The sequence below is a fragment of the Lolium rigidum genome, chromosome 3, assembly GCF_022539505.1.
Source record: "Lolium rigidum isolate FL_2022 chromosome 3, APGP_CSIRO_Lrig_0.1, whole genome shotgun sequence".
NCBI classification, from domain to species: domain Eukaryota; kingdom Viridiplantae; phylum Streptophyta; class Magnoliopsida; order Poales; family Poaceae; genus Lolium; species Lolium rigidum.
The window spans coordinates 248,036,358-248,048,116 of record NC_061510.1 but is presented as its reverse complement, the minus strand read 5'-3'; the positions used below and the strand labels follow the sequence as shown (position 1 = coordinate 248,048,116).

The window sequence follows — 11,759 nt, the reverse complement described above, 5'->3', positions numbered from 1 at the left end:
AAGAATTTTGGTTCATAGAGGATGACATGCGGGACCCATGATCCTGCATCGTAAACGGCTCGATCGGAGAGCGTTGAACGAGATGGCGCGATCGAGAAAAAAAACAATGCCAGAGAGGCTACCATCTGGGCCCTACATCCCTCGGTGGTGCGGATTTGCGTTGACTTGGCCGGCGAACCCGAGAATTCGAGATGCACCACATCCCAGGCCACCATAGGCAACGTTTTGGCCGTTTTCGTCGGGCTAGGTGGCCTCAAAAACGAGAAAAAAACGTTTTGACATGCACAACGGACAGACCCAAAATCGTCGGCCATGGTACACCAGCAACCACGGCGCGACTTCAACTTCGTCGGCCATGGAAACTTTTCTTGTAGTGCCAACGGCCACCACTTCTCCTGACGAGCTCCACCTTTTCCCCTTCCCAAGCTGCTGAGAGAGAGATAGGAGATAGAGAGGGAGAGAGCAGCATCAGACTGTAGAGTGGAGATGCGGTAGGGGTAGCAGCAGTAAGGGGAGGCAGTGCTTGATCTAGTCCAGCACCCCTTGTTTTTTACCTTGTTTGCGTTGGCCGAACGGGAGCTAGGGCAGCCGCTGGCGAGCGTGGGTGGGCCGCGGCCGAGCGGGAGGTAGGGCAGCCGCCGGCGAGCGTGAGTAGGTCCCGGCCGAGCGGGAGGTAGGGCAGCCACCGCGAGCGGCCTAGGTCGATTCCGGCTTTCCCAGAATGATTCCTTCCGCGAGGATGAATCTAACGGCGACGCGGTACTTCTCCCACACTCAGCTAGGCACGGGAAAAGAGGAGAGCTGGAGGGGAAGCGCCGTGGGCGAGGAAAGGCGGGCGAGCGGAGAGAGGTGGAGAAGAGACCGACGGGCTACGAGGAATGGGGTAGGGTTTCGCCGGAAGCTGCTGGTTTTGTCTCACCTTTTCACCTCACGAGCCAACCAGATGGTGCCACGTGGATCAATAGCTGAAGACCGAGCGAGGCCACGCCCAGCCCGTGCGCGCCGGGTGGCTTGCGTGGATAGCTCCGAATAGCCCCATGGGGGGTGCGGCAATATCCCTTTCTTCGACACCACGCCCAGAAATCAGCGCCGGCTCCCCCGCCCTCTGACTCTTCGTCTCTCCTTCCCCCACGACCGACCACGAACTCCGAGATTATTGGAAACACTTGCGCCGCCATGGATTTGGCTCCTTCCCTCGGTGGTGCATTGCCTAACTTCCCCTTCCGAGCTCTCGTCTTCCCTCTTCACTTCATATGCTTTGATCTCGATCTATTTCGTGCTCCTGCAGTTGACTGTCGTGATCTTGGTGAGACCTGGCGCGGTCTGATCTTGGTGAGTTGATCCGGACATTGGTCGCTGACTCAAGATCGGAGGAGAAAGGACCTGACGGTATTCGGTGCTGCTATGCCATTGCTCTATTTCGAGGCTTCCATGTTCAAAAAGATAAGGTCTATCTCGTTGGCCATGCGTTGGTATGTTCTCGCACAGTCGCACTCATATAGTATGTAGGCCATAAATCTGATTTCTGGATCCAGTTATGAACTACTGATTGAACAGGTCACGGATCTAACTGGTATTCTGCCTACAGGTTGATGAAGGAGGCACGGCGCCCGGTAGCGTGCGACATGTGCATGGACAAACTTATTTAGGTCAGTGGCTTCTCTGCATTTTTGTTTGTTTCCGCTCGGTGGTGTTCTAACCGGAAAAGGCATCTGATTTTTAAGTCGTTCTGGTTACTACCCACGAGTTGTTGATATAATATACTACATCGGTAGTATCCAGAAACCTGTACAAGTTACTATTCACGGGTTGTTGATAGATTATGCAACTATTTCATCGGCAGTATCCAGAAGCCCGTTCAACAATTATAAACAGTAAACGTTTTTTTTTTCGTGGGAGCGATTCAGCCATCTAAATATAATTGCAATCCCATGTGCACCAACAATCGCCATAGATCTCTTGTTCGCTGCCGTGAGTACATGGCAATCATCATGTATGATGTTTCTACAGTGCCCAACTTTTAGAACTATTGCGACATGCATATAACCATTCATTAACAAATCTTGACTTAAGTCAAGATCTAAGAAAGTAATAATCGAGAAATTGCTGCGGATTAAATAATCTACATACCTCCCTGATTTTTTCATGTTACTACTGCAGTATTAGACTCAAAGACATATTAATTTGCTAAACTTTGACTGCAAAGTATGAATATTCTGTCTGCCATAACAGTACACGCCTAAGCATGTTTTACTTTTATTGTCCCTTTCGCAAATGCACAACTGACTAGAAATAATATTTTGGCTTGTTCTTTGGCAGTGAGCATTATGGTAAGATGATCTATGGCGATGAGCATTATGATCAAGATGGCGATGGGCATTATGATCAAGATGGCGATGGAATTGGTGATTAATGTGGTGATGATGGTGAAGATTACTGAAGGTCTAACGACTTTTAAGTCACTCAACAAACAGATGTGCTGCAAAATATTTGGACCATTAGTTGTTGTTATCTTTGTATTCCACAGTTCCTAGATGAACATATACTTTGTGAGGTTATGCTGAATATAATATATGTTCCTCATTCATGTGTCATTGTCTAATTATGAGATGTTTTTGAAATGCTAATATTTTTAAATATTCTTGCCTGGATCACATTTCTCTCTTGTACGACACCCCTCCGTGTAAGCAAATATATGAAAGTCCAATGGTATACCATATGCAGATGTTGACTTATGACCGTCATTATATTCATAAAGCAACAGCGTAGACTGGCCTAGCTCTCAGTTATAAGAACACCAAAGGGATGTAATAATACTAACCGACGGTTTGGTTCTATTCTCGGTTATAACTATGAATGGCGGGTCAAATATACCGTGGACTATTAGAAAAATCGACGGGATGTAATGATCGTCGTAGGAAAACCTAATCGACGGGGTTCACCGTCGGCTTATTACCGCATGTAAATATGTTATCCGACCATACCGTCAGCTACTATTGTAATGACCGACCGAGCAAAGTCGACGAGAGATAGCCGACGGTGAACCGTCGGTTAAATGGGTATCCGACGGTAAACTTTGATAGCCGACGGTGATTTGGCCCTCGGTTAAAATGACACCTAGTAGTGATATGAAAGTCACAATAATTGGGATGAAATTTAGTGGGTTGATAGTGGGTTGATATATACTAAGTAAATTCCTACATAGACATCCAAAGGTGATGCTACAATTCCATGGAGGTTAAAATGGCTTTCAACTATTTATACTAATTTTTTTCACTTCTCCTAATGTATTTGGCTGGTATATTTTTCACTGTATATAACATTTCACAAAATTTATTATACCTAACTAATTAAGTATGATTTACTGCAGATGTATGGCGTTTGATTCGGTACTAAGACATGCTAACTTATATTCCATTGCAATATTTTAAGGGTCCAAATGATTATTATTTTGTGGTGAACTAAGAAGCTATTTGTTTTTATAAATTTAGTTTTGGTTGTTCAAAATAAAGTTGTTCTCCCCAAATCTTTGAAATTGTCAAATCACCTCAAGTGACAAATAAATATGTCAGGTAGTGTATCGATATATGCTAACAAGTATTCAAACACAAATATCATAAATGTATTGGTAGAGTATTCTAGGACAATGCAAATATCTTGACAAACTTTATTCAAGTACATGCATGAGTATTAACCATAGAAGAGAAATAAAGAAAAAATACTTCTTTTGTAGCCAATTGATCTGGTTTGTCGGGTTATCATCAACAATGGTGGACCTATGAATTAGGGTCGAGAAAATCTCAGTTGGCCTCTCTAGTCATTTAATCGATTTCATCTTTATTGGGCCGGCGAAACTTCCTTTCATCTTAGCCAGATATCTTCTTCTCATTAGGTCACAAAGTCCCTAGTAATGCTGTTTTGATATACAGTATCAAAGATATAAATGTGACCACTATATGAATATGTTGCTAAGTATTATCATATTGCCTAATGACAATATATTTTTCATGAAAAATATATAACAACATTGTTTTCTTTTCACCAATACCAAACATGTGTATAAACAACACCAGTCAAATCCATGTCTACATAAGTAATTAATTAGGGGTTCTAATATGCCAGATAAGTTATATCACTTTTACCCTCTTTTACTCTCTCGTTATTACCTCACTATTTAATTTATTTCTCCTTAAATATTAATAATGAGGAATTTCACATTTGATCTTGGGTGCATATGCTATTTCCATTGGAAAAAAACATTTTAACATGTCAAAATAAAATCCCATGAAAAATTTCACACGTATACATGATAAACCTCACTCATACTAGATGTATTTCTCCACCGAGGACTCGTTATTTGTCCTCGGCAGCTACAGGGCACCAGGGTGACAAGGCGCTGCATGTTGACCTTTGAAGTGTTTACATATTTTTGAAGGATATCCGCGGCAGAAAACAAAAAAAATCCTTGGAAGCGTGAATACCCGATGCCCCAGGATCTATCTACTAGCACATATGTACGGTATAAAGGTGGTGAGCATCGTATTCATACCTCCGTTGAAGACCGAAGCTCAGCGTTACGTTACGTTCTTCCCTACAAAATTACAACCATAACACCGGCTAAACAATTGTCTCTATGACACCCCTCTCAGGGTCCTCTTTGCAAAAGTCACAACTAATACCACGGAGATAAGTACACCCCCGAAGCCGCATATACGGTACAAGCCGTATGTCAAGTGCGGAACCGGTCTCGCCGAAGCGTAAAGTTGTTAGGGGGCAGCTTCATCCATGATGCTGCAGTGTAGAGCAAGTGCGCAAAGGGTAACAATTGTAAATTGGATGCCCGCATCTTGTGATGCGTTCTACTCATATATATACACCTACGCATAGACGGCTCTAATACCACTGAAGGGAATCGTAGCGAAAAACAATAATTTTTCCTATCGATGTTACATATCCCTAGCTACGCTATGCGGATGTACAGTAACAAATACGACAATGAATACAGTATTCATACCTTTGAAGACCGAACACGGGGATTACGGTCCCGCACAAGCATTGTCGATGTAGTCGTACGTCGATGCCGGCCTCAGGGTCGCATAGTCGCGTACAGCCTGATGAGGAGTACCACACGTGCAACACCTCAAGGCTCCACAGGCTTGCGGCGAAAAAGACTTCCCCTCCGTCGTCTGGATCACTGGAGCGGAAGAGGGCGATGCAGATCACGGACCGCTCCACGGCGCAACAGAAGTGCATCGAAGCAACTATCTTACAAGAGAGGAGAGCCAGTACCGCATCAGCATACGGTCCAGGCGAACTCAACCCCGAGCCTGCTCCATTCGAGGGAGCTCTCGAGCAGAAGAGAATAGGGAGAGGAGAAGGCAACCAAAGGCTAAGGTGTGTTTATTCCTTTATTTTCAATAACTTTTCAAATGCCTTGTCACATATACCAACCTCTGCCTTCCATTGCAGCAATTCTAGTGTGGTACAGAGCTTTGTGTTGCCATCTTCGCAATTTAGGTATAACTTTTTCTGTGATCCTCTAACATGCTATTTAACTTCCGCTTCTTTTTTGCACTTTCTGCTTCTCTGTGTGCATCAGCGATGGTCCGATGAAGATCATCAGTGGGCTCATCTGATGCCTCCTCATCTTCAGCTTCCCTTGGCTCTTCATCTTCAGCCTGCCCCGTTGCAGTATCACCGTATTTAGGGTACATATTATCATTCTCTTATTCTTCTTCATTGTCATCCATCATAACCCCTATTTCTCCATGCTTGGTCCAACAATTATAGCTGGGCATGAAACCTTTTCAAAGCAGGTGGGAGTGAAGGACTTGCCATCTAGAGTATTGTTTTAAGTTCAGACATTTAAAACATGGGCAACACATAAAACCATCCACCTGTGGGTTTTCCTCAGCCACACGGAGAAAATCTTTCAGGCCCACAGTGAACTCGGGTAGGCGTGTACATCCATTGCCGCCGGTTCATCTGCATCATATAATTAAATTTATCAAAAAAACTATTACAGAACATCATAAATTATAACCTATATAAAAGACAATCAGTTTACCATGTCTCATATTAATTTTGCTTGTGATAAGTTGTTCGGTGGTGTAAGGCTTCATATTAATTATACCACGTCTCATATTAATTTTACCACGTCTCATATTAATTATAACCTATATAAGTTGTTCGGTTGTTCGGTGGAGACGACGAAAACGAAAAGGATGGGTAAGTTGTTCGGTGGTGTAAGGCTTGTGATATCTTAACAGTGCTACGTAGAATAAATGCTGAGGTGGAGGAAAGAGAAAGATAAAAAAGACTTCGCCTTCTCTTAGCTAAGAGATCATCTCTTAGTACAATCTCTCTCGCCACAAATTTAGGATGTATGTTACTAAAGATAAGACTGAAAAATAACTCATTGTACATCATATTCTATTGCTATATCTAGATTACGTGACAGGATTAAGATAAGACGGTCTTATCAACCATTGCACATGCCCTAACATACCGTCACCGCTTTGACCAAGGAAGACTCCAGAAAAACCAAGAAATAACCTGTTCGATGGAGTTGGAATTTTTATCCACAACCGGTAACAAAAATAACGCAGATTGGATACTGTAGATAGGCTACAGTTTCAAAAAAAAAAAAAAAACTTGGATAGCTCTCCTTTCAGCAAAAGGGGTCAGTTTTGATATAGTTAATTATTATATTGATCAGAATGTAGACTCTAGGAAAGAGGAATTTTACATGCACTTCAACCAGACATGATGGAGCTACCACCGTATATTTCTGCCTTATATATGCACGCCACTCTCAGAAAAACACCAGTCTCGATATAGAACATTGTCGTGCCTTGTTGGTTTTTATTTTCAAGAAGCTGATAAATTGTGACGGACAAGTTGTACAGAAGATGGGTGACATGGCGATGAGCTGTTCAGGTCCGTCGCATCTCCTCTCATCTCTTTGTTTGTCATTCCTGGTTGTCAATCTATCTAGCATTCATACATACATACAGCTTTCCTTGATACCCCACAGCGGAAAGTGCAGCACATGATGATGCTTCTCCATCATCATCATAGTGCCATACGCATGGGAAGAATAGGTTACTGTACAAGACAGAGCTAAGTGTATTCTGCTAACTATATATCAGTAAATTCAGTTTGGGTGCTGAAATCCAGATGGCGCATTTGAGCGGCGTCTTGCCGGGGAAAATGTAATGATACTCTTTCGGGATAATAACCTGCTACAGTAACCATAATCAGCAACGATAATCAGCAGGAACGGTCAGAACTCAGAAGGTGGGCGGTGCTGTTTGGAAGGAATTAATGAGGTGAGGTGAGCACGACGGCTAAGGAAAAAGTCGGCCAAAGCAAAGAATCCTAGAAGGAAAAAAAAGGCAGGGAGGCAGTGCAGCACCCTGTCTCCGACCTGTCTCTTTCCTTGGACTTCCTTGCTTTCCCCTTCCGCTCTTCCACCTTCACCTGCCTCACGCAGCTGCTGGGGGGTTCGGACTTCCGGGTTCTTGTCGTCGCCGTCGCCGGCTCGCCGCAGCCGCTGCCGCAGGTGCGTGCTTCTCGCTGAGCTCTGCAGCTAACATGTTCTTGGGCCAAAGTGCCATTGCTCGCCTTCCTAGTTTGATCTGCTCCTCCACCGTCCATAGATTCCCTAAGCATTTGGTCTTGCCATCAGAGTAGATTTGTAGCTTGATTCTTTATTGCCCGCTCTCTCTTTTGGGCTAAAATTATTGCTGGCAAATAACAGTGGATTCAGAAATATCTGACCCAATTAGCATTTGCTGAATTTTACACGATTGGAGAGGAACTGTACTGTTTTTCTTGATCTGTAACTAAACTAATGCGGGCATACTCACCTTAGTTACATATTCGCCTTGGCATGCTTCAACTAGCTGTTCTAAGTCACCACTCAGTCACTCGCCAAAGAAATGACCTGCTTATCACATTCCTGTTGTTACCAGGGCCAGGCTTGTGTCTCGGTGCTAGATCCAAAGAGATAAAATCATGGCTTCTGATACCAACAACCGTGTGCTGCACATCAGAAGACTAGTGCGTTCCTCTATCAGACTTGTGTATCATTGTGCTTGCGACCATCCTGAAGCACTCGGTGCCGCAATTGTGTTGCTGCTTCTACATGGACTGTGTCCTACTCTGTTCGCATTCATGCTGTCTTCCTCTCCGGTCATTATGTTAACCGCTCTTCTTCTCGGAGCACTATTGAGTTATGGTGAAGCCAATGTACCCTTGGATGGAGATGAGACACTGGAGGAGCATGGATTTCTCCCCATTAAATCCAACATTTATATTAGTGACCGTTTAATCAGAGAGGTTCAGAATGTTGCTGTCAAGGCACAATTAAAGAAGGGAACTGAGCCTGACAGTTGTGAAGTATATATCAGGGATAGAGCTTCTGATGAAGATTTTACATGTGACGCTCCGTGTGAAGAAAAAAATGCCGCACACATTGCCTCTGATGCTACTGTTTTTAGTGGAGATGAATTTATTGAGGAGAAGAGAACTCCCAATGATGATTTGCAAGGTACTTGCTGTGAAGAGAAAAATGTCACATTTGTGTCAGATTATACCGTTCTAAGTGCAGAGCCTTTTAACCACACCAAAATCGATGCCACTGCAGAGTGCGAAGAGCTCACTAAGGAAATCGACGAGAAGGCTGAGCTGCAGGAGCTGGAAAGCACCTGTACTGGAAGTTCTAACGATGGAGTACACGGCCAGTATCAGTTTGGTGAATTCATGAGATCATGTTGGCAACCTGTCATGAGACAGGATCCTCCTTGTTATGACTCTGAATCTGACCTGACTGATGAGAGCTCTTCTGCTGACGCGTCCATGACCGACATTATCCCAATACTTGAGGAGCTGCACTCAATGATAAACTCAGGGACTGGTCAGCTTTCCTTGGCCTCCAGAGACACCTTGAATTCCACATCCGATGATAGTGAAGATGACCTTGGGGAGGAGGAGGAGGAGGAGGAGGATGTTAGCTCAGGTGACGAGGAAGGAGCAGAATGGGAGCAAGATAACCAAAATAATTGGAAAGATGTTGTTCATCTAAATTGTGTGGATATGGAGCAAACTAGTCAGTTGGAGAACCTGGCGGACCTTCAAAGAGCAAAAAACATTCTGAAGTTTGAGCTTGACATGAGGTCATTTGACCTGCAAGCTGCTGATACAACTAGGAAAATGAAGGGTGCATCAAGCTTCCATGTTCAGGTCCCTTCCATTTCCACACCAAGACATAACCCATTCGATCTTTCAAGAGATTCAGAGGAAACTATAGATTTACCACAGTTTCCCGGTTCAGCACCATCCCTTTACCGTCCAGGGCGAAACCTATTTGACCTTCCGTTCGACCGAGCCATGCACCATCGCAGTCGATTGCAGGAAAGTTGGACTCCTCGCTCGCGCTTTCGATCAGCGCAAAATATGAAGCACATGAGCTCTCATGGACAAACTCACTCCACTTGTCTGCAACATCACAATGGTGTCAAACTGGACAATGGTGAAGTGTGGGATAATCACTCGGACCACGATGTTGCGCAAGAAGGGAACAATGGCAAGTTATTTGGTTCACTGGAAGCACATTTAGGTGAAGAGATGAAAATACCAAGCGCCGCAATTTCAGATGTGGGTGTGTTAGGTGAGGTAAACCATGAAACAAATGAAGGCAACAAAACTACTAGTGTCAGAGATGAAACGAGTTCTTTACCACAAGTAAATATTTCTGAGCCACATGTTGTGGAAACAGACTCCATGAGTGAAGTAAACTCTCTGTTCAAGAGCCGTATGCAGGAGGTGCTGGTGCAGTCCATTTCAGAGCGCAGTGTCTGTCAGCCCTTGGAAGTTAAACCTGAAAACATACCAAGTGTCTCGTTATCTTCAGACTTATGGATGCATGTCGACGAAGCAATTTCAGTTCAGGAATTACAGTTTGCACGACTCGATGGGGAAGCACTGTCCTACGCTGTTTCTGACCTCGATTGTCACAGCGGGTCAATTCGAGACAAATCGAAGGAAGCATCACCTGTGGTAGACGAGCTGAGTTCGGAGCTGCCAATTGAGTTAGATGTGTCTACAGAGGTGTCAACTGCAGGAAATCCGCAGACCGCAGATACTTTTGAACGAAATGAGCTTCCTGTCCTAGAAGCAAGCTCAGTCGAGGAGATGAACTCGTTGTTCAAGCAACTCGAAGAAGAGGTGCTGTTAGGCAATGGTCGTAGCAAAATCAACATCCCTCAACATAGATTACATGAATTGGAAGTGGACAATGTGGATCTTAACTCTGGATCACGGGTAATTTATCCTGGAACTACGGATGATGCATCTGACTGTCATCTGACAGTGGTTTAAACGCTACTGAGCTTAAAAAGGTCGGCTGAACAGGCTGAAGTTACGGATGTTACAGTGCAGCCAACTGAAGGTGCTTCAATCAACTACTACTAGTACTTGGCTTCATTTTTTCTGAGAGCTTTCAAAAAGCTTTGATTAGAGACACTACACTGAGGTAGAACAGTGGATGTACATGGCCATAGTTCTTTCTGTTTACATGGTTCTTTTTTTTTTCTACTAGTGTTTACTTGTTGTGTGCCCCTGCCGCTATAGTTTTTCTTCGATAGAGGACGATTTATTACTTAAAAGGTCTATTACATCTAAGCATATGCATAACTGAGATGCACACACCCGCTCCAATCGTAAAGTTACATAAAAAATAAGACTGAGGCTCTTAACAAATAAATATGAAAGACACTATCAGAGAGTCTAAGACGAATCAGGGCCAACCTGTAGATTACGGATTACACTGCCATCCATATTGAATAAAAATATTCCTCGTTGTATCCTCCGTTCATGAGACACCTCCATAAACAGGTCGCTATGCTCCATACGCTATATAGACGGCCATGAATGAAGCTAGTTGTGCACCGGTAGATGACTTGCATAAGACAAGCATTTTACCAATAAAAAACTTATCATTTCTACATATATAGCCATAGGGACCAAATATCGGCAAACCCTAATAAGTAACTTGAACCTAGGATCCACACCATTAAGTAAATTGCCGAATATATTTGTGGTGACCCTGCATACCACTGCATGTTGTAGTATGCCAGTCGTTGATATAACATTCGCGAAGTACCATTCCGCAAATATTACATCCCTCAGAGTAGTACAACAGAACATAGCAGGGTCCATAACTCATTCACATATTATTACAATCATCATACACAAGTCGTCTCGGAGCTCCTCTTGGGTCCTAAGAGGATAACTCCTGGGTTCGAGGCGAACCCAACTTAACTTACAATACCATTGTCTCATTAAACTAAACATTTATTTAATCGAGCAGCTACATGGTAAGGTTTTGTGCTGCTCGGTTACTACTACTCTTCAGATATCTCTAGGCTTGTTCTCCTCCGGAAGCCTCCCCGGATCCGTAGACGATGATGTAGTCTACGCCTTCAACACCTCCTGAGAGGTCAGGTTCTTCATAGCCGATGATCTCGGCTCCTTCATTGTTGTCGCAGTCCTCCTCCGGACGATTCGGACAATCTAAGCATGGGGTTTAAGAGTGGTATGAGTACGAGCGTACTCAACAAGTTCATTATAGATAAGAGGTGTTTAATGCACTAGCTACGATATTAGACCGGAAAGTCTAATACCAATGCAAGTTTTGATAAACATTTCTTCAAGAGATTGCTTTTATTTCAAAGAGCTATGTCCGTCAGCCTTCA

General features: G+C 43.7%; 1 protein-coding gene across 1 annotated transcript; it reads left to right on the top strand.

The window, feature by feature from the left end:
* The first annotated feature begins 5,077 nt into the window (after positions 1-5,077).
* On the top strand, positions 5,078-10,535 carry LOC124696328. Its single transcript, XM_047229061.1, has 4 exons — positions 5,078-5,394; positions 7,280-7,336; positions 7,402-7,564; positions 8,002-10,535. The coding sequence occupies exons 1-4, from the start codon at positions 5,078-5,080 to the stop codon at positions 10,381-10,383; spliced, it is 2,919 nt and encodes a 972-aa protein (XP_047085017.1). The 3' UTR covers positions 10,384-10,535.
* Positions 10,536-11,759: the final 1,224 nt, after the last annotated feature.